The 21,812-nt window shown below is 41.2% G+C and overlaps 2 protein-coding genes across 6 annotated transcripts; one reads left to right on the top strand and one right to left on the bottom strand.

The window, feature by feature from the left end:
* Positions 1 to 1,204: 1,204 nt before the first annotated feature.
* On the top strand, positions 1,205 to 12,075 carry LOC311101034 (uncharacterized protein). Of its 3 annotated transcripts, XM_084142047.1 has the most exons (21): positions 1,205 to 1,347; positions 1,885 to 2,060; positions 3,399 to 3,501; positions 4,555 to 4,715; positions 4,916 to 5,041; positions 5,146 to 5,265; positions 5,656 to 5,781; positions 5,874 to 5,996; positions 6,256 to 6,315; positions 6,420 to 6,535; positions 6,707 to 6,776; positions 6,887 to 6,949; positions 9,289 to 9,348; positions 9,461 to 9,576; positions 9,742 to 9,811; positions 9,944 to 10,114; positions 10,202 to 10,390; positions 10,563 to 10,658; positions 10,771 to 10,948; positions 11,067 to 11,092; positions 11,291 to 12,075. In XM_084142047.1, the coding sequence occupies exons 2-21, from the start codon at positions 1,893 to 1,895 to the stop codon at positions 11,453 to 11,455; spliced, it is 2,307 nt and encodes a 768-aa protein (XP_083998173.1). In that variant the 5' UTR covers positions 1,205 to 1,347; positions 1,885 to 1,892; the 3' UTR covers positions 11,456 to 12,075. The 3 variants fall into 3 exon arrangements, with proteins under 3 accessions (XP_083998173.1, XP_083998174.1, XP_083998175.1); XM_084142048.1 differs by lacking the exon at positions 6,256 to 6,315; XM_084142049.1 differs by lacking the exons at positions 6,256 to 6,315; positions 6,420 to 6,535; positions 6,707 to 6,776; positions 6,887 to 6,949; positions 9,289 to 9,348.
* Positions 12,076 to 12,122: 47 nt separating this feature from the next.
* Positions 12,123 to 20,214, bottom strand: LOC311101035 (vacuolar-sorting protein SNF8-like). 3 transcript variants are annotated; one of them, XM_084142050.1, is made up of 8 exons: positions 19,881 to 20,214; positions 19,687 to 19,737; positions 19,431 to 19,569; positions 19,165 to 19,269; positions 19,005 to 19,077; positions 18,701 to 18,842; positions 18,367 to 18,441; positions 12,123 to 13,734 (listed from the first exon to the last, which is right to left on the bottom strand). In XM_084142050.1, the coding sequence occupies exons 1-8, from the start codon at positions 19,932 to 19,934 to the stop codon at positions 13,597 to 13,599; spliced, it is 777 nt and encodes a 258-aa protein (XP_083998176.1). In that variant the 5' UTR covers positions 19,935 to 20,214; the 3' UTR covers positions 12,123 to 13,596. The 3 variants fall into 3 exon arrangements, with proteins under 3 accessions (XP_083998176.1, XP_083998178.1, XP_083998177.1); XM_084142052.1 differs by having other exon boundaries at positions 13,639 to 13,730; positions 19,881 to 20,202; XM_084142051.1 differs by lacking the exon at positions 12,123 to 13,734 and adding an exon at positions 14,982 to 15,477.
* Positions 20,215 to 21,812: the final 1,598 nt, after the last annotated feature.

Raw genomic sequence — 21,812 nt, 5'->3', positions numbered from 1 at the left:
ACGCAGAGTGTGTTTTAAGCTGGTTAATACATTGGGGAGCTGCTGCCTGTTCAACTAGGCTACACGTGAGTCACACCTATCTGATACAGTGCCCAGCAGGTAATCTCCTTTTGTCCACTGAACCAAGGGAGCCAGGGAAGCGGAAGGAGAGCAGTGGGCTAGTGTTACCGGAATAGCAGCACCATTGTGTCGCCAGTGATTATGTTATGGCATGTTGTCTGCTTCTGCTATTGCAAAGTTCTACCTATTGTATGCCTTTTAGATTTCCATTGGTTCTCATCCTCTATGGCCCTTTTTTCATCTGCTATTGTTTGCCAATGGAAGGAAGCGTTTTGCACCTTCAATCACACCAGCTTGACCAAGTATTCTGGCAAACACAGGAGATTGTTGCATAATTCAACCAACACATCTATATGAAGCACTGTTGTTCGTTTCCCCAGAAAACGGATTAACTGAGGAGAAAGAAGCCTGTTGGCTGCATGCTACATACACATATCTGAGTGCGCTACAGCAGGTGCAGGGATTTGAAAGTTAATTATGATTATCCCCCATCCTTTTATCTATCCTGGGTGACAGTCTGTTTTTGCTTCAGCTGAATTGTCATTGTTGAAAACAGAAACAGTCCAAAACCAAGGCTACCTGAAGCCCTTTCCTATTGGATAGTGCTATATTGACTAGTGACATGCCACTAATTGACATCAGCAATATCCACACAGTCACAACATAAGACCAACCCTTTAATAAATGGGGACAGGTCAATATCCCACTTTAATGAGGGAAGAGGCTATCTCCAATTTCATATTGTGAAATCTCCCCATCTGTCAGTCTACTGTTGAGTTCCATAAAATAGGCATCCTAAAAAGATCAAAACGGGTTGTTGTAACAATATCCCTTTTCATGTGTAACAGAGCATAATACAATGTAACTGTTACAGACATTTTGTTTTGTTTTTGGCATTATCTAGTGGCATTTATTTTCATCTTCAGGCCTATTTGATACAAGCTAACAAGATTGCGAAATCTTATTATGATTAGGCTAGTAATCTAGGTTACTGATCACTTTGAATATTTTTGTTCCATTGTCTAGATAAAAGGGAAATTAAGTATAAGCCTAGCTGACAGTAGACTGGCCCTTTAAACTCCAAACTTCACTTCTGATTGGTCGTGGCCAACGCCCTGAGAGACTGCATTTCCCAAATAGCCCTACGGTTGATGATGTTTGTGCGCAATTGAAATGAATACATCCGACAGTATTCTGAGTTGACGTCTGAGTTGCGATCTTTATATATACACAATCTATGGTTGCGACACCGCTGAGTTGAACAAGCAGTGGCAGTCCAAACTTCATGTAAGTTCAACCATTTAATGTCTTATGTTTTTTGTTAAACAGCATTACAAATGTGATCGTAATAATGACAGAATTGCGTTTACTTTCACATTCGTTTTCTCCTGTGTTTTATTTGTGGCCTTGTATGGTTTGTTATGGCTTGATCAAACATAATAAAACAATCTCGAATAATCTATTGGGTTAGATTGTTTGACAATCAAATACAAATAATTCTGAAAACAGTAGGTCTATGTTAAATATGAGGTTCTGGTGGGAAGCATAAACATTGCACAACATATTTTAAATGAAAGTGAAACTTAAGTTTTGCAAACAACGCAATAGTGTAATGCAATTTCTATGTGATATAAAATTGTTGGCCTTCTAATAAACAACCGACCCATCGACAATGTGTGCTGCCAGAGAAGATACATAAGGGTTAAATTGACAAAATAAATTATGGTTTATGGAAGTTGCACCTGCTGTTAGTTTTAAACCATTAAATGTTTTATGCTCATGTTTGGCCTATGTGTTTTCATTTTGTTATATTCTCAATTTCAGAACTCAGAATGGAGAGCCTCGAAACTGCAGCCAAAATGGAATTGTCAACAAACTTTTCCCAGGTTCTGTTTCAGGAAATCCCCAACTCATATGCATCAAATGTTGCCTTGACTTGCTGCTACACTCTGACAGCAGCCATCCAACCGAATCCCAGAGACTGGGTGGGGATATTCAAGGTGAGATTATACACTGTTTTGTCATGAATATTCATTAGCAATGTTTCCTCAAAAAAATGTCGTCATTGAGCAAATGTCATGTCTGCTGAGTGCAAACTTGAATGTTGTGAAATATCTGTGCAACTTCCTGCTCGTGTTTACTGTGAACACTGAGGCTGTACCCGCTTTAAGTTAGTTTCAGACAGTGGGCAAGTAGGCTACTGTGGCTATTTGATCCTAATGTAGGCCTACTAGTGGCCTATCATCAAAAACAATGGATAAAATACCTCCCATAACATTTTAACATGGAAATCCATGTTCTAGCATTCATCCTACAATAGCAGTCAATGTGTGGTGTTCAATGTAGGCCTACATTCCATTACTTAAAAAAAGTACATGCAGGGCTTGACATTAACCTGTTTATCCACTTGTCCTTCAGACAAGGAGGTGACAGAAAATGTGTTGTTTGATGCAAGAAACCACTTTACAAAATAGAATGCATTATTATTCCCATACCATTATCACAGAGAATCAGACGAATTATGCTACCCTCTGCCTATTGGCTACTTATCTTATTCAAGCCTGTCTCAGAATACAACACTGCCCCTTTAAGACAAAAAAAAAGCTCTTTACCAGACTTGCTTTTCAAAGATGTCTAGAAATGTACACGTTTTGTGCTCTTTTAGGAAGCAAATCACTCCCCCATTGCTGACTACAAAGTATCTATAACTGGGCTAATAACTAACTAACTAGCAAAGGATATGAACAAATGCGCACACGTGGCTACATGAAGCTCTCGCTTTGATCTCAAAACAAGCACATCTACTCACGACCACTCATGCTGTAAACACAGTCCAGTTCAAAGTCAATGGCACAGATCCATGTATGGCAATGGTCTTTTTGCATATAGTCCTACTGCAGCTCTGTTTGGTTATGCCATACCGGTCTGTGTAGAGTACGGCTGAGTCGTGAGTGTCAATGCAATAAAATCCTACTCCGATGTGTTCTGCCTACAACAAAATCTCTTGCATAATTGGTTTTGTTTCGGTATGTTGCATTGAAAGTGACTAATATTACGTTGATTTGATCACAATTCCCACAGGAAAGGGAAACATTGATAGTGTTAACTAAGGGGGGGAAACTCTAGAAAGTTGAGTGAAGTTCTTCTGTGCATCTGCTGATATTTCTTCTGCACGGCAGTACCGGGGAGCTGTGCAGTTAAGAGGGAACATTGTTCATGAGTGATCTGTTTAATCCACAAAGTAAATAACCTATATTAAACAATAAATATCCAGTCTGGAATGCCTCCCTATATGTTGTCAGTCATAAATGTGTTATAACTGGTGTATCATTGTGCAGGTGGGCTGGAGCACCACAAAGGATTATCACACATTTGTGTGGGTAGAACCATCATTGGATCTGATAGGACAGGAGCCAGTCAGAAAACAAGTGTTTTTTACTGGTAAGACCATGTGTGGACTTTATCCTCAAACTTTTCAACTGACATGAACTTTGATATGAATTATTGTGATCAATTTATACTGAACAAAAATATAAACACAACATGCAACAATTTCAAAGATTTTACTGAGTTACAGTTCATAAGGAAATCAGTCAATTGAAATAAATTCATTAGGCCCTAATCTATGGAAGTAACATGACTGGGAATACAGATCTGCATCTGTCTTAAAAAAAAAAAAAAAGGTAGGGGCGTGGATCAGAAAACCAGTCAGTATCTGGTGTGACCACCATTTGCCTCATAAAGAGTGACACATCTCCTTTGCATAGAGTTGATCAGGCTGTTGATTGTGGCCTGTGGAATGTTGACACTCCTCTTCAATGGCTGTGCGAAGTTGCTGGATAATGGTGGGACCTGGAACACGCTGTTGTACACGTTGATCCAGAGCATCCCAAACATGCTCAAATGGGTGACATTTCTGGTGAGTATGCAGGCCAAGGAAGAACTGGGACATTTTCAGCTTCCAGGAATTGTGTACAGATCCTTGCGACATGAGGCCGTGCATTATCATGCTGAAATGGCATGACAATGGTCCTCAGGATCTCATCACGGTATCTCTGTGCATTCAAATTGCCATCGATAAAATGCAATTGTGTTTAATGTCCGTAGCTTATGCCTGCCCATACCATAACCCCACCCCCACGGGGCACTCTGTTCACAACGTTGACATCAGCAAACTGCTCGCACACATGACGTCATACACGTGGTCCGCGGTTGTTATCTTGGCAAAGGAGAAAAACTCACTAACAGGGATGTAAACAAATTTGTGCACAACATTTTAGAGAAATAAGCTTTTTGTGCACATGGAACATTTTTGGGATATTTTATTTCAGCTCATGACCAACACTTTACATGTTGCGTTTATATTTTTGTTCAGTGTAGGTTACTTTTTATTGATGATACCTGTAGGGTATTAACTTTAAATTTTTATTTGATATTAAAGTGATCAATATTATTCTGGGGATTACACTGACAATTATATTGTGATTCTGATAGCATACTACTTGCCAAAGGATAACGCAGAGTTCTATCAGTTCTGCTATGTTGATAGCAATGGCCAAGTGAGAGGAGCCAGCACCCCCTTCTGCTTTAAAACCCCAGGGGAACAAAGCACAGACTGCAGTCTTGAAAATGACCTCTTGGTGATCACAACTCAGGTACAATACAATCCACCATTTCTAACATTGATTGTGTTTTGAAGACCATGCTTGAAATACTTTTCTTAAAAATGCAGCACTCTCTGTTTGGCTTGCTTAGTGGCTGGTTCAAGGTGATGATGTTCCTCACAAAAACATTTTAGCTAAAATTATCCGTAGGAGAGGTTATGTACGTACATGATTTGCATTTCTGAATCTAGGAAATGGTAGAGCAACGTGAGAGGGAGAAAGAAGAGCTGGTCATGGAGTTGGGGCAACTGAAAGAGCAAAATGACACTCTGAGAAGTGCCCTGAAAGAGCAACAGCAAGAGATTGATCATCTCAAGGTTTGTTTTCAAGTTATTTGTTCCAACAGCTGGTCATTTCTAGCGCCTAGTCAAGTGTGTGAATAAAAATGTGAGGTAACAGAATTGTAACATTATTTCTGCAGCTGTCAAAAGAGGAACTATACCAGGCAGACGGGAACATGGAGAAGCAGCAGAATGCAAGAAAGCATGAAGAACTGACACAGAACGCTAAACCAATGGATGACTCACACAGAGGGCAGGAGGTAATATTTGGTCAGTTTTGTGTCTATAACACAGTTATCACAAACCATCTGACAACTAAGAAACAACATATTGAAACATCAATGCTTTTGAACATAACTTGTCTTGGGTGGAACTACACTGAGTGTACAAAACATTAGGAACACCTGCTCTTTCCATGACAGACTGACCAGGTGAATTCAGGTGAAAGCTATGATCCCTTATTGATGTCACCTGTTAAATCCACTTCAATCAGTATAGATGAAGGGAAGGAGACAGGTTAAAGAAGGATTTTGAAGCCTTTAGACATAGATTGTGTATGTGTGCCATTCAGAGGGTGAATGGGTAAGACAATGGAACTATCCAAACAATTTAAGAGGTTATGGACATGATTTAAGCATCTCTGAATCTAGGAACAGGTGGAGCAAAGTGAGAGGGAGAAAGAAGAGCTGACCATGGAGTTGGGGCAACTGAAAGAACAAAATGAGACTCTGACATGTGCCTTAAAGGATCAGCAGCAAGAGGTTGACCGCCTCAAGGTTTGTTTGCAAGTCTATTCTTTCCACAAGCATTCTTACTTCTGGCCCCTAATCAGGTTGAGAGGGTTATGAATTGTATATTGTTTCTGTAGGAATCGACAGAGAAACTGGTACAGTTAGTGAGCAAACTGGAGCAACAGCAACAGAATACTAGAGAGCATGAAGAACTGACACAGAATGCCAAATCAATGGATGAATCACAGAGAGGACAGAAGGTAACTGTCACAAACCAATTTCCCATTTGGGACTACTAAAGAACTACTAATACTACTTCTATTACTATTGAGTGAATTTTGTATCTCAGTGGTAACAAATGATCTGATCTGACAGCTGTAGGCTATGCACTATACATCTAAAAACCATCAATGCTTTTCATTGTATCATAACCTCTTTTTCCACTTTCTCTGAATTCATGTCTTGTTTCTCTGTCTCCTTGTCTTGTTTCTAACTCTTTCTTCCCATGAATGGCTCCAGTCTCTGACCCCCATTCATGAAAAATATTTGGGGAATTTAGTGTCAAAACATGTGACAGCTGTATGTATACAATCAATATTTTTCAATGCTACTTCTACTAGTTTTCCTTATTTCAGTTTGCTGGTCTTGTCTAACTTGCTATTTCTTTTCATGAATGGCTGCAGTCTCTGACCCCTATTTGTGAGAAATATGAAAGAGCGTTGATCAAGATCAAACAGCTAAAGAAAGAGCGAGAGGAGTTAAGAGGAAAGGTTGAGGTCCAAAGTGTGGAGATGGCACAGTGAGTCAATCTTGTCTGGAGCAATCCATTCAATGCATGGGAACATAGTCTCCCCTTCAGAATACCGCTCCAGTGATTAAAATCAAATATTCTCTCATGATGTCATCTGGTTTAGGAATGTTTTGACAATTGTGTCACTTGATGTGGTCCCCTATGCTCCTGTGTATACAGGCTGAGCCCAAGGCTCAAAGAATCTGAGCGAGAGTCACACAGACTGAAGGCTCACATTCAGCTTTTACAGGTCTGCACATCCAGCAAAGTAATATAAAGTGAACAAATGCCTATAACACACAGCGTTTTAAAATTTGAAACTCAGAAAATCCAAATCATGGATTTTTATAACATTTCCAGGTGGATCTCCAGAGCAGTGAGAAAGAGAAGAAATGTTCTGCCCTAAAGGAGCAACAGCAAGAGGTTGTCGTTTGTCTTTCTAGCCCCTAATCAGGTTGAGAGGGTTATGAATTGTATATTGTTTATGTAGGAATCCAAAGAGGAACTGGTACAGTTAGTGAGCAAACTGGAACAACAGCAACAGAATACTAGAGAGCATGAAGAACTGACACAGAATGCCAAATCAATGGATGAATCACAGAGAGGACAGGACGTACAGTTGAAGTCGGAAGTTTACATACACTTAGGTTGGATTCATTAAAAATCGTTTTTCAACCACTCCACAAATTTCTTGTTAACAAACTATAGTTTTGGCAAGTCGGTTAGGACATCTACTTTGTGCATGACAAGTAATTTTTCCAACGATTGTTTACAGACAGATTATTTCACTTATAATTCACTGTATCACAATTCCAGTTGGTCAGAAGTTTACATACATTAAGTTGACTGTGCCTTTAAACAGCTTGGGAAATTCCAGAAAATGATGTCATGGCTTTAGAAGCTTCTGATAGGCTAATTGATATCATTTGAGTCAATTGGAGGTGTACCTGTGGATGTATTTCAAGGCCTACCTTCAAACTCAGTGCCTCTTTGCTTGACATCATGGGAAAATCCAAATAAATCAGCCAAGACCTCAGAAAAAAAATGGTAGACCTCCACAAGTCTGGTTCATCCTTGGGAGCAATTTACAAATGCTTGAAGGTACCACGTTCATCTGTACAAACAATAGTACGCAAGTATAAACACCAGGGGACCATGCAGCCGTCATACCGCTCAGGAAGGAGACGCGTTCTGTCTCCTAGAGATGAAAGTACTGCAAATAATAATAATAATAATAATATGCCATTTAGCAGACGCTTTTATCCAAAGCGACTTACAGTCATGCGTGCATACATTTTTGTGTATGGGTGGTCCCGGGGATCGAACCCACTACCTTGGCGTTACAAGCGCCGTGCTCTACCAGCAAATAAATCCCAGAACAACAGCAATGGACCTTGTGAAGATGCTGGAGGAAACAGGTACAAAAGTATCTACATCCACAGTAAAACGAGTCCTATATCGACGTAACCTGAAAGGACGCTCAGCAAGGAAGAAGCCACGGCTCCAAAACCGCCATAAGAAAGCCAGTCTACGGTTTGCAACTGCACATGGGGACAAAGATCGTACTTTTTGGAGAAATGTCCTCATATCCGATGAAACAAAAATAGAACTGTTTGGCCATAATGACCATCATTATGTTTGGAGGAAAAAGGGGGCTGCTTGCAAGCCGAAGAACACATTTTTACATTTTACATTTTAGTAATTTAGCAGACGCTCTTATACAGAGCGACTTACAGTTAGTGAGTGCATACATTTTTTATTTTTTTTCATACTGGCCACCCGTGGGAATCGAACCCACAACCCTGGCGTTGCAAACGCCATGCTCTACCAACTGAGCTACATCCCTGCCGGCCATTCCCTCCCCTACCCTGGACGATGCTGGGCCAATTGTGCGCCGCCCCATGGGTCTCCCGGTCGTGGCCGGCTACGACAGAGCCTGGATTCGAACCAGGATCTCTAGTGGCACAGCTAGCACTGCAATGCAGTGTCTTAGACCACTGCACCACTCGGGAGACTAACACCAACCCAACCGTGAAGCACAGGGGTGGCAGCATCATGCTGTGGGGGTGCTTTGCTGCAGGAGGGACTGGTGCACTTCACAAAGTAGATGGCATCATGAGGAAGGAAAATTATGTGGATATATTGAAGCAACATCTCAAGACATCAGTCAGAAATTTAAAGCTTGGTCACAAATGGGTCTTCCAAATGGACAATGACCCCAAGCATACTTCCAAAGTTGTGGCAAAATGGCTTAAGGACAACAAAGTCAAGGTATTGGAGTGGCCACAATTTAAAGGCAATGCTATCAAATACTAATTGAGTGTAAATGTCTGACCCACTGGGAATGTGATGAAAGAAATAAAAGCTGAAATAAATCATTCTCTCTACTATTATTCTGACATTTCACATTCTTAAAATAAAGTGGTGATCCTAACTGACCTAAGACAGGATATTGTTACTAGGATTAAAATGTCAGGAATTGTGAAAAACTGACTTTAAATGTATTTGGCTAAGGTGTATGTAAACCTCTGACAACTGTAGCTGTCGCAAACCAATTTCCCATTTTGGAATACTAAAGAACTACCAGTACTACTACAACTAATTCTCAGTAGCAGTAAAAAAGCATCCAATCTGACAGCTATAGGCTACACGCTATAGAGCTGAATAACATAAATGCTTTTCATTGCAACATAACCTATTTTTTCCACTTTCTCTCTCTCCTTGTCTTGTTTCTAACTGTTTCTTCCCATGAATGGCTCCAGTCTCTGACCCCTATTCATGAAAAACATTTGGTGAATTTAGTGTCAAAACATGTGACAGCTGTATGTATACCATCAACATATTTTTTCAATGCTACTTCTATCATTTTTTCCCACTTTCTCAGTCTCCTTGTCATGTATGTAACTTCCTATTTCTTTTCACAAATGACTGCAGTCTCTGACGACTATTTGTGAGAAATATGAACGAGCGTTGATCAAGATCAAACAGCTGAAGAAGGAGCGAGAGGAGTTGAAAGGAAAGGTTGAGGTCCAAAGTGTGGAGATGGCACAGTGAGTCAATCTTATCTGGAGCAATCCATTCAATGCATGGGGACATAGCTATCTAGTCCAATTCCTTTCCAGTCATATCATGATATCATCCCTTTTTTTTTTTTACACTTTTTTTTTTTTTTTTACAAAATGTGGTTCCTCATGCCCCTGTGTCTGTGTAAATAGGCTGAGCCCAAGGCTCAAAGAATTTGAGCAGGAGTCCCACAGACTGAAGGATCATATTCAGCTTCTACAGGTCAGCAAACTCAGCAGAGTAATCAATGTGATTGAATACCTGTAACATATGTACACTCTTTAAAATACTTTTTGGCCAATTCATTCAATGATTTGAGAAAAACAATCAATGGAACCTCATGACCCTTTCCAGGTGGATCTCCAGAGCAGTGAGAAAGAGAAGGAGAAGCTTTCTGCAGCGCTGCACAGAGTGTGTGGTGTTACACATGATCTAGAGGACCTGAAGACTGAGAACAAGGCCTTACGCAGAAGCCTGTCAGAGCAGGAACAGCAGCCACTGCAGATGATGGACAGTGATTTGAAGGCGTGAACAAGTTGCTAAAAGAACCATGTCCTTCCCCCTACACACCATTGTGCAATGTAATACTGTAGTCTTCTTGTGTCTCTCCAGGTGCAATACCAAGCCCTTCTTGGCCAGCTGCAGGAGGCTCGGACACAGTTGCGTAAGGAGCTGCAGGCTTCCAACAATACCCGCAAACGTGCAGAGCAAGCAGAAAGGGAACTGAAGGAGGTCAAGGAGTGCATGGAGAGCACGGCCATGACGTCTGATCAGATGAAGCAGAAGAGCAGCAAACTAGAGGTGCTTTGAGAATATCTTATACTATTGAATTTTCCAATCCAGCAATATGATTTTTGCTAACCAATATGTTGTTTGTTCTATGAAGTTAGTTGACCTGTGAGAGGAAATAAACAGAGAACACACTAACCTTGTTCTCTTGGCTGATCACAAGTTGCCTGTTTTCTCCTCTCAGATGCAACTTTCAGAGTTACACGGAATCATTGAGGAGAAAGAAAACATGGCAGAGATCGCTAAAGTAGAGAAAGAGGAGTTGTCCAGAGAAAATCAGGTGACTGCTATGAATTGTGCTACTATTTACTAGTCATTGAATTATTTACTTTACAATAAAATCAGGGACATTCGCTTACCTTGGGGTTTTTCCAATATATTCCGTCTGTCAGGATCTCAAAAGAGATATTGAAAGACTTCGCAAGGAATTTGATGACGTCCAGGCTGCTCAAGTGCCCATGCAGCATCCCAACCCGTATGGCTCTTCAATGTACCCCACCCCCACTCAGGAGCAGCAGCAAGATGCACTGGATGACTCTCTCCACTTTGGGAACCCATATGAAACCCCAGGTAATCCCAATTCTCCAGCTACTCTAAAATATTCCAAAATGAACACCACTTGTACCTCACGGACACACCTTGAAAAATAACAAGTTCAATTATGACTGACATACGATTCTGTTTGCAGGCACTGCTATAAACCTGGAGGAAGAGGTATGTAAAGTCATTCCTATGGTACACATGGTATTAATAAAGCGTACATATTTACAAGAACATACGCAAGGGATTTGGGATCGAAGGGTTGATTTCATACTGCTCTATCCACAATCATTTCTGTGCTACAGTATGGTTAACTGAATCTAGTCAAGATACAATATTATTACCACTTCAAGACCTGTGCCTGTCCCACAGTTGTCCTTGGCGTGTCGTCACTGCCATGAATCCTTCCCCGGCATCACCCAGGATGAGCTGGAGCTGCATGAGCAAAGCCACAGAGTGTGCCCCTTCTGCACCCTTATCTGTGATGGAATGGCGCAGGCTTTATATGAAGACCACGTCTACAGCCATGAGGTGTAGAGATGCCACTTCCTCACAACCCGGAGAGTTGCTGTGAGTTGACTACTCATTAAAGAAAGCTGATACTCTACTAATTATTTTAGTAAGAGGGGGGGGGGGGGGGACAAATAAATATGGGCTAACAACCCATCCAGGACATTATATATAAACCAACATTTATAGTCCCCTGTTCATTACTCTAAATGTCCTCTTACCTGGTAAAATAAGGTTTAAGAATTAAATGTCTGGTAAATCCGTAGCTAATTGATTTAGCCTGAAATGTGTCATACTATATCAGATATTTGTTTGATGGCACTTAAGACTGTCCATTCTTAATTTTGGTCTTGGAATAGAGATTTGCCTCCATTGCTGGGTGATAGGAATGTATTGCGTTGCTATTTAATGGTTTCCTATGTTTACTCTGTTATAATCTCTGCTGAACTATGTTTACTTTGGATAATTGCACTAAACTGACTTTCTCCCCTTAAAGCTACTGATAATATGTATACATAACCTGTTGCATAATATAGTCAAATGATTAATGGTCAAATGATGCCCTCTGATAATGTTACAGTTGAAATGGGATTCATGTGGGAAGCAACAAATAAAGTTTTCTTCACAGTTGTGTTAACATGGAAGTACACATTGTTTTGTATCATGAACTGCAATATACAAAGAATTACTCTGATGTTTTAATAAAAGGTAATTTAATATAATGAAAATGTATAACAAATCCATGATTGACAACTGCCACAGAAAACATAACATTTGTAACCTAGTTTTCATCTGCACAATCACTGAAGGAAAGCAAGATGATGTGTACCTACCCTTGAAATTATACAATGTGTGCACAATTATTAGGCAAGTCAGTATTTTGACCATATCATCATTATTATGCATATTTCCCAACTCCAAGCTGTAAGTTTTGGGGCGTGATCACAGAACTATCAAAAGTTTTGTTGCACTTAGTCAACAGGGTCGCAAGAACCGTGTTGAGAAAAATATACGCAAATGAACTGCCAAAGATTTGAGAATAATCAAACGTGAAGCTACCAGGAACCCATTATCCTCCAGTGCTGTCATATTCCAGAACTGCAACCTACCTGGAGTGCCCAGAAGTACAAGGTGTTCAGTGCTCAGAGACATGGCCAAGGTAAGGAAGGCTGAAACCCGACCACCACTGAACAAGACACATAAGTTGAAACGTCAAGACTGGGCCAAGAAGACAGATATTTCAAAGGTTTTATGGACTGATGAGATGAGAGTGACTCTTGACGGACCAGATGGATGGGCCCGTGGCTGGATCAGTAACGGGCACGGAGCTCCACTTCGACTCAGACGGCAGCAAGGTGGAGGTGGAGTACTGGTATGGGCTGGTATTATTAAAGATGAGTTAGTTGGACCTTTTTGGGTTGAAGATGGACTCAAACTCAACTCCCAAACCTACTGCCAGTTTTTAGAAGACACTTTCATCAAGCAGTGGTATAGGAAAAAGTCTGCATCTTTCAAGAAGACCATGATTTTTATACAGGACAATGCTCCATCGCACGCATCGAAGTACTCCACTGCGTGGCTAGCCAGTAAAGGCCTTAAAGATGAAAGAATAATGACATGAACTTGTGTTCCCTTCTTAAACAGTACACCTCTCTGACCAGTGTCTGGGAGGCTGTGGTTGCTGCTGCACAAAAAGTTGATCGTCAACAGATCAAAAAACTGACTGACTCCCTGGATGGAAGGCTTATGACTGTTATTGAAAAGAAATGTGGCTATATTGGTCACAGATTATTTTTTTTGTTGAAATGTCAGAAATGTTTATTTGTAAATTTTGAGTTTGTTTATTATTCTCACTTTAACAGACGAAAATAAACAAGTGAGATGGGGAACTTTTCGTTTTTCATTTAGTTGCATAATAATTCTGCACACTAATAGTTGCCCAATAATTGTGCACACAGATATTCTCCAAAGAAAGGTTTGAGATTTATTAACATTTTGGATTGACCGAGAGCACTGTAGTTGTTCAATAATAAAATTAATCCTCAAACATACAACTTGCCTAATAATTGCGTATACACCCCATTACAATTCAGGACATTCCCAACATGGACACATTGTTCATCAAAATGTCCCCCCTGACTTCCCACGTACCAAAAATCCTATTTTTCTTAAGGCGTCATCTGATTGGCCTCCTCAGGTGTGACATCACGGGAAGTCAGCTCAGAGAAGAGGGCTGGCAGCCAATACTGTGGCTCTCCAGAAGCTTGGGAATCCAACCACGCCAAGCCCTCTTTCAACAGGTCTTCCTAGGACAACAAGGAGTGTGTATGTTAGGATGGTGGGTACGGGGCCAGATACTTGCCAAAAGGTTGAACGTACGTATCCATAGGATCGTAAGAAAATCCATATGTAAATTGTTAGGATTGTAAGAAAAGCCATGCATGAAACGTAAACGTTAAAATAGATATGTAAACGTACAAAACTTGTTACGACTATGAATGAACATTTACACGTTCAATTCTTACTTTACGTCTCCATTTACTCGGTTACATATCTTTTTTTATGCGTACAAACCTTTGTCAGTAATGTGGCATCTGCAAAGGACATGAAATGAATGTAGCTAGTCGAAGTTCGCTAGTCAATCAAGCAACTCTAGCCCAGACAGAGTTGCTTTGCAGCTTCCGGTGTCATTTCCAAAATAAAAGTCTAGAGCTTGTTTTAGAATTGCAATCATTAACGATGTTATACCAGTAGATGACGTAGTATAGGCTTGGGCCTTCAGCAAATGACTTGTGTGAGAATGATAAAGACACAGAAGAGCCTTGTCTAGAATAACCGCCTGAACTGCAAAATAGAAAGTAAATATGATTTAGGCTAGGCCTATTCTGCTATCTAAATATGCCATGCTGTTGTGTGTTATTTAATGTATAATACATTTTTATAGCCGCGTGGGGCTAGTGTGGTGATCATGTAACCTAATGATTCACACCTTTTCCAGTATTTGGGAGCATGGACTGTAGGCCTTATATTAGACATTTTGACTGTTGTATTAGTGAATTCAACTCTGTATGTAGGCTTGATATAGCCATTTGCGTAGCACAACCCCATCACGCAGAGGCTACATCCATATCAAATATGGGCGGCAGGTAGCTTAGTGGGTAAGAGCGTTGTGCCAGTAACCGAAAGGTCGCTGGTTCTAATCCCCGAGCCGACTAGGTGAAAAATCTGTCGATGTGCCCTTGAGCAAGGCACTTAACCCTAATTGCTTCTGTAAGTCGCTCTGGATAAGAGCGTCTGCAAAATGACTAAAATGTAAATGTAATAAATGAGACAAAACTAAATATTGATTAAGTCTTGGCTATAACCTGTCCTGAGCGAAATAGTTGAAGATGCTCTGCACGTGCATCTTCAACTTTTTAGAGGCTATATTTAGAGGCCCGTGAGCTAGGGTCTCTTTTTAACGGGAGTCCTATAATAATAACAGTTATAAAACACAAATGGAGTTTAAAAATGTGTCCTCAAGACACCAGTACCCAAAATGATAGACTAAATTGCAATGCCTACAAGTTGAAGGCCTATTTTTATTTGGATAGGTCTAAATTAAACATTTCATTATTAAAGTGATAGGCTAAAAGAACTTTGGAGAATTTAGATCATTTTGAATACACATGGATTTCAATAAACAAATGGATAAGACTTCTATTCTCTATGATTTAGTTCCTATTGCAACTCCGACAAATGACTGAATGGATGACATACAGACTGAACTGAATGAAGGATGAATTAAATGTTCAAATATGTTGGAATGACGAGTTGCACGAATCATGCGTGCTCGGCAGTTTATTTGACTAGTAGGCAAATAGGCCTACATTAGGGTATAATGACTCTATGGCTGCATGCCTCCACAAGGGCTTCTGCTCTTCTGAGGCTGAGGGGTGCTTTTCCGAAGGCGCATGGTGCTGTGGTGCTGCATGGAGATCACAAGCTCTTCAGCTGGGCAGCAGTGTCGCGATGGAGGGAACAGCCTATACGGAGACTACCTAAGACCACTGCAACAGAGTTATTGTAAAGTGTGAGAATAATCTTATGCCAGATTCAGCCTACGTTTAACCTCTCCCTTGTTCATTTCAAAGTCCATATGTTCATGATCTGATTCATATAAATCATGTCAAATGATTTACAAATTCATATTAACCGCTCCTACAGAATATGCTTTGGCAAGATTTTGAGTGATTAAATAAATATGAACATATTCAATAAAATATATTTTGAGTGGCAAAGACTGGAGTGGTCATGCATAATTCATAGATTCACCAAACATCTATTATTATTCTGTTTCATTATTCCTGGTATATACTACTAGTTATGATTGCAGACAGAGCCCAGAGAATGGGATGGTGCAATATAGAATTAGTCATATTTTGATAAGGTGCATGCATGGGGATGTCCACGTCAACCAGAGATATGCCCATGCTGTAGAGATGCACCTAGCGGACTGAAACTTCACTGTTGTAGGCATAATACAGCTAGTGCTATCTAGACTTGCGCTGGCAAACAAATCCATTACATTAGCTACCTAAATGTATGGATTTTCTTTCGATCCTAACGATACTTACGTTCAACCTTTCGGCAGGTTTCTGGCTCCATAGGTGGGGGAGCTAAACTGAATCAAGAACCATGGTTCTATGGTCCTTTGTCAGTCCTAAGTAGTGTAGCTAACAATTTCCCTCTGTAAAATATCCTCCTCCCAGTGTTGTGTTCAAGACCACATAAAGCCAGACTGATTCAAGACCAGAGCAATTAGAGACAGAGTCAAGACTGAGACCGGGAGGGGGGCGAGAAAAAGACCCGAAAAATGCGAGTCCAATTCAAGACCATGGTTGTAATTGTGTCAAATCGCCACCATAATAAGAGTTCAAAATGTGTTCATATTTCAGGAGAACATATGGATTCTTTAGACATTCAGAGTGGTGAAAAAATGCATTCCGAGGGCAAATAGACAAAGAAAAGGTGATACCTAGCCAGTTGCATAACTGAATACTTTCAACCTAAATGTGTCTTCCGCATTTAACCCAACCCCTCTGAGAGGTGCGGGGGTCTGCTTTAAATCGACGTCCATGTCATCATTGGACACTGTGTTAACAAACCTCCAAACGAGCTTCAATGCCATACAACACTCCTTCCGTAGCCTCTAACTGCTCTTAAACACAAGTAAAACTAAATGCATGCTCTTCAATCGAACGCTGCTGGCACCCGCCCACCCGACTAGAATCACCACTCTCGACGGGTCTGACCTAGAGTATGTGGACAACTACAAATACCTAGGTGTCTGGTTAGACTGTAAACTCTCCTTCCAGACTCACATTAAGCATCTCCAATACAAAGTTAAATCTAGAATCGGCTTCCTATTTCGCAACAAAGCCTCCTTCACTCATGCTGCTAAACATGCCCTCGTAAAACTGACTATCCTACCGATCCTTGACTTTGGCGATGTAATTTACAAAATAGCCTCCAACACTCTACACAGCAAATTGGATGTAGTCTATCACAGTGCCATCCATTTATATATACTACCCACTACTGTGACCTGTACGCTCTTGTTGGCTGGTCCTCACTACATATTCGTCGCCAAACCCACTGGCTCCAGGCCATCTATAAATCACTGCTAGGCAAATCTCCGCCTTATTTTAGCTCATTGGTCACCATAGCAACACCCACCCGTAGTATGCGCTCCAGCAGGTTTATCTCACTGATCATCCCCAAAGCCAACACCTCCTTTGGCCGCCATTCCTTCCAGTTCTCTGCTGCCAATGACTGGAACGAACTGCAAAAATCTCTGAAGCTGGAGACTTATCTCCCTCACTAACTTTAAGCATCAGTTGTCAGAGCACCTTACCGATCACTGCACCTGTACACAGCCCTTCTGAAATTAGCCCACTCAACTACCTCATCCCCATATTGTTATTTATTTTGCTCATTTGCACCCCAGTATCTCTATTTGCACATCATCTCTTGCACATCTATCATTCCAGTGTTAATATTAATTGTAATTATTTTGCACTATGGCCTATTTATTGCCTTACCTCCATAACTTGCTACATTTGCACACACTGTATATATATTTTCTATGGTATTTTTGACTTTGTTTTGTTTTGTTTTACCCCATATATAACTCTGTGTTGTTGATTTTATTGCACTGCTTTGCTTTATCTTGGCCAGGTCGCAGTTGTAAATGAGAACTTGTTCTCAACTGGCTTACCTGGTTAAATAAAGGTTAAATAAAAAAAATTGGCGCCCGGGGAGCAGTTGTTTTTGGGGGATAACTGCTCAAGGGCAGAACAGCAGATTCTGAACCAGCGACCTTTCGGTTACTGGCCAAACGCTCTTAACCACTAGGCTACCTGCCGCTAACCCTGACAGATCTATAATAGATAATAGGACAAAATATGTTACAACTTCCCAAAGTCTCCCCTTACTAATAGTGAGCGTGCTAATTTCACACAATGTCCCCCACTCTTCCCTACCACCGAATCAAGGAAATTCTGACGAGCACGACAAAGTTTAATGATATTTTTCAACGATAGTAAAGGACAGGAATGTTATGAGTAAATAAGATATTTATGTGTCATGAAAGGAGTGTGGATATTTGGCCTGGCGAAGTGGTTTTATGGGCTGACTGAATGGGAGCTGATAATTAGGAATTTTTCACTCCGCTGGTCTCGGCAAAAAATTACAAGTCCTCATTGGACGAGACAGAGTCAAGGCCGAGTAAAAATGTATCCGACACAGAGACAAGACACTAAATATGTGGTCTCAAGACCGGGCTCGAGTACTACAACACTGCCTCCTCCTACACTGTTTCTAGGTAGCATCCTTTCTACAGCCAAAATAAAAACAAAACAACCTCTTTGCTTTGTATTTCCTCTGAGGAGACTTACCAGCACATGACAGGCCCGCTCTCGCTCCCACTTGAGAGACTCTCTGATCTCACTCACTGAAACGTAGCCCTTCTTCTGCAAATTGGCAGAAAAACAAATATTCATGACATCTGGCACCACATTTGCAGTCCTCTAAATGACTCATGCAAAAGCAAGTATCCGTGTAGCATGTTCTGGACCCAAGCATGATGTTGGTAATCGCTCACAAGAAAAATCAAACAGTGCCCTCTAATCTCACAATCAGTATTCTGAGACATTTTTGTCAAGTCATTTAGCCTAATAACTGATCAGGCAGCCACACAATACAGATTCAAGAGGTGAAATGAAGGATTACCTCAGCCAGCTGAAGTACCACAGTGTGGTCCATGTTGAGCTCTGCTGGTACTGACTGCACAAGGTAAGAGCTTCCAACAGGAATCATCCCAAAGCCGTTCCCCATGGCTTTCAGCTTCTTTATGGCCCGCACCAAGTCATCTCTGGAGCGGAGAATAGAGATACAATTTCAACTTCATAATGAAATTGATGAATAAATATGCGTGCATTATTGTATTAAATATTATCATAAACGTTGACTTTCTGCATTTCTTAGGAGATACAATTGAATTGATCATTTCAGATATTTGTCTGATGGAACTCACTGGCTCACATCCTGAGCAAATTTCCCCCTTCCCTTCAACACTCTATGATGGAGCTCATCCAGGGTAATAAGTCCTAAAACAGAGATAAAACACAAATGAAAGGCACATAACAAATTCAGTATTTTGCTATGACTTTGATTATGTTCCAAAGAAGCCTCACCTCCATTTCTGTGTTTCAGGGCCAGGCATACTTCAATGATCTGCACACCCAGCTCGTAATAGAAGTCACCCACACCAAGCATCTCCGACCAAAAGCCTTTGCCAGCTGTCAAGGACACAGAAAACACTCAACTGGTTGCGTTTCAATTCATTGAATAAATACAATGTATGAACCGCATGCATAAAAAATTACTAAGGGATGCGCTTATCTAATGGGCTACTAGAGCAAAAAACGACTTATTTAAAAGACACAGTTGTGATCCTCACAGGCAAGTGGGTCGACTCCAATGGTGGCACACATCTCCTGAAACTGGACCCGGAACTGGGAACTCTTACGGATCTCTTGTTTGTGCTTGCTGGCAAATTCCTCAAGGTTAGATTTAAAGGTCTCCAGCTGTTTTGACATCTGAAAGACCATGATGGTTAGAGCTTTCTACAATGGCAGCAGGTTGATTACCTACATGGATTGAATAGCATTCCAAAGTAGACACACTTGCACACCCACACGACTTATTGGGCTTACCTGAACAATTTGATCCTCAGCTAGAACTGTCCCCCTCTCTTTATACTTGGCCTACAGAAAATAATAGAGTGTTTTGGCTAAGATGTTTGTATTTCTCGCTTCTAATGAAAATGACTGCAATGCCATGACTTGATTATTTACATTTTGTAAATGGGCACATTCATCTATAGACTACATGATGGCAAACAAATTACCTCTGCAAGCTTCTTTTTGGCGATAGCTCCTGCACCTACTCCTCTCCTATGCATCTGGTTGGTGTCAGAAAAGGACTAGCTAGAAAAAGATGACACTACTATTGTTATGCTAGCTAGCTTGCTACTTTCCAGTTGAACGGTGAAAGTAATATGCTAGGTCGTAAAATGCTTTTTGGCTATTGCAGCCATGTGATAGGTGTTTGCATTCCGTACTTATTCAATAATCCTTTCCATGCACACATCTCTGAAATCGACTAATGTCACACTCTTTGTGACATTTGAGAGCTAGCTGCCTATCCTGGCTTCTTTACCCGGAAGTAACTTATTTTTCTTCTTTGGGATTAGATTTGCAGATCGCATTTAACTTTGAAGGTGCAAACACCGCCATCTACTGTACTGGAGTGTGAGGCCAGTCACAGTCTAACTACATTAAATTATGTTAATTAGTCCTGTTCCTCTAAGAAAGTGAAATAGAGACCTAGACACCACTTCCCTCCCCCGAAATACACCACCCAAACCCCAACCCTGTCCAGCCTTTCTAACCCTTTTACACAATTTCTCCCTATCTATGTCACTCAAGTCACAAAATATCAACACATGCTCCACCGTTTATTCCACTAAACACTCATCACACAGACCTGTTTCATGTCTCCCTAGCATCCATAATGTGGCATTCAAACCTGTGTGTCTACTCCACACAACTTCCTCTCTCCCACATCCCATACTCCCCACCTCTTCCTTAACTGACCGTTGCACACGATAAAATTGCCTCCCGTTACTACTAGCATCCCACTCCCTTTGCCAAAGATCAAGCCCCTTTGCCCAGATCAAGGACTTGACTTCCTTGCGGCCCAGCGGGACCTGAATATCTACCCCCTCTCGCCTCACAACACTCTTAGCCACCACATCAGTCTTCTCATTACCCTCCACACGCACATGGGCGGGAACCCAGGAAACGCTTACCACCACTCCCATCCCATTAACAGCACTGTCATCTCCACAAACAAGTTTCCTCTATCTGACCTGGCCGTCTTCAAACTAGTCAACACTGCAGCCGAATCAGAGCAGATCACCACTCTGAGTGGTTTCACCTCCTCCACCCATCTCAAACCTAGAATCATGGCCATCAACTCTGCTGCATACATTGACACATAATAAAACTGAGGTTTTCAAATACTTATTTTCCACCATAATTTGCAAATAAATTCATAAAAAATCCTACAATGTGATTCTCTGGATTTTTTTTCTTCTCATTTTGTCTGTCATAGTTGACGTGTACCTATCATGTAAATTACAGGCCTCTCTCATCTTTTTAAGTGGGAGAACTTGCACAATTGGTGGCTGACTAAATACTTTTTTCCCCCACTGTATCTCCACACCCCGTCTCACGTCCTCACCCCATTCTCTCCTGCCCTCAATCATGTCCACATCTTCACTTGGTTTTGGAAACAGCCAAGGAGGAACGTTCCCCAATGCCAGCCCTATCTCTCTCTTCCCCAGTCCATATTCTACCACCTTCTGCCCGATTGTCCACCCGTATGCCCTCTGCTTACCCCCTCCTCGCTCCCAGCATTCCCCAGTTGCTGTGACCACAGGATGTCCTTCTGAACTCCCTTTCAACCTCGCCCAGTATGCTAATGCAAGTTTGCCCCGCCTTATCCTCAGTGGCAGTTCCCCACTATCCATCTGTAATGCCTCAACAGGTGTGGTCCTGAAGGCACCCACACACAATCTCAGGGCCCTTGACTGTATCCTATCCAGCTGCTGTAGTACCGTTTTGGCTGCCGATCCATATACAAAGCACCCATAATCCAAAGATGACCTGATCAATGTCTGGTACATATACAACAGTGTTTGTCTATCCAACCCCCAATCATAACCTGCCTTTGCCATCATGAGGTTCAGCACCTTCCTATACTTAATTATAATATA

Source organism: Coregonus lavaretus (assembly GCF_964263955.1).
Source record: "Coregonus lavaretus genome assembly, chromosome: 25".
NCBI lineage: Eukaryota > Metazoa > Chordata > Actinopteri > Salmoniformes > Salmonidae > Coregonus > Coregonus lavaretus.
This window is presented reverse-complemented; position numbering and strand designations above follow the sequence as displayed.

Excerpts from the sequence above, each read along its gene's own strand:
- LOC311101034 (XM_084142047.1), top strand. The coding sequence starts at position 1,893 with ATGGAGAGCCTCGAAACTGCAGCCAAAATGGAATTGTCAACAAACTTT. Across the intron at positions 3,502-4,554 it reads AAAACAAGTGTTTTTTACTG|CATACTACTTGCCAAAGGAT; the intron begins GTAAGACCATGT and ends TGATTCTGATAG. Across the intron at positions 10,391-10,562 it reads AGAAGAGCAGCAAACTAGAG|ATGCAACTTTCAGAGTTACA; the intron begins GTGCTTTGAGAA and ends TTCTCCTCTCAG.
- LOC311101035 (XM_084142050.1), bottom strand. The coding sequence starts at position 19,934 with ATGCATAGGAGAGGAGTAGGTGCAGGAGCTATCGCCAAAAAGAAGCTT. Across the intron at positions 19,738-19,880 it reads CCAAAAAGAAGCTTGCAGAG|GCCAAGTATAAAGAGAGGGG; the intron begins GTAATTTGTTTG and ends TATTTTCTGTAG. Across the intron at positions 19,270-19,430 it reads TGGAGTCGACCCACTTGCCT|CTGGCAAAGGCTTTTGGTCG; the intron begins GTGAGGATCACA and ends TGTCCTTGACAG.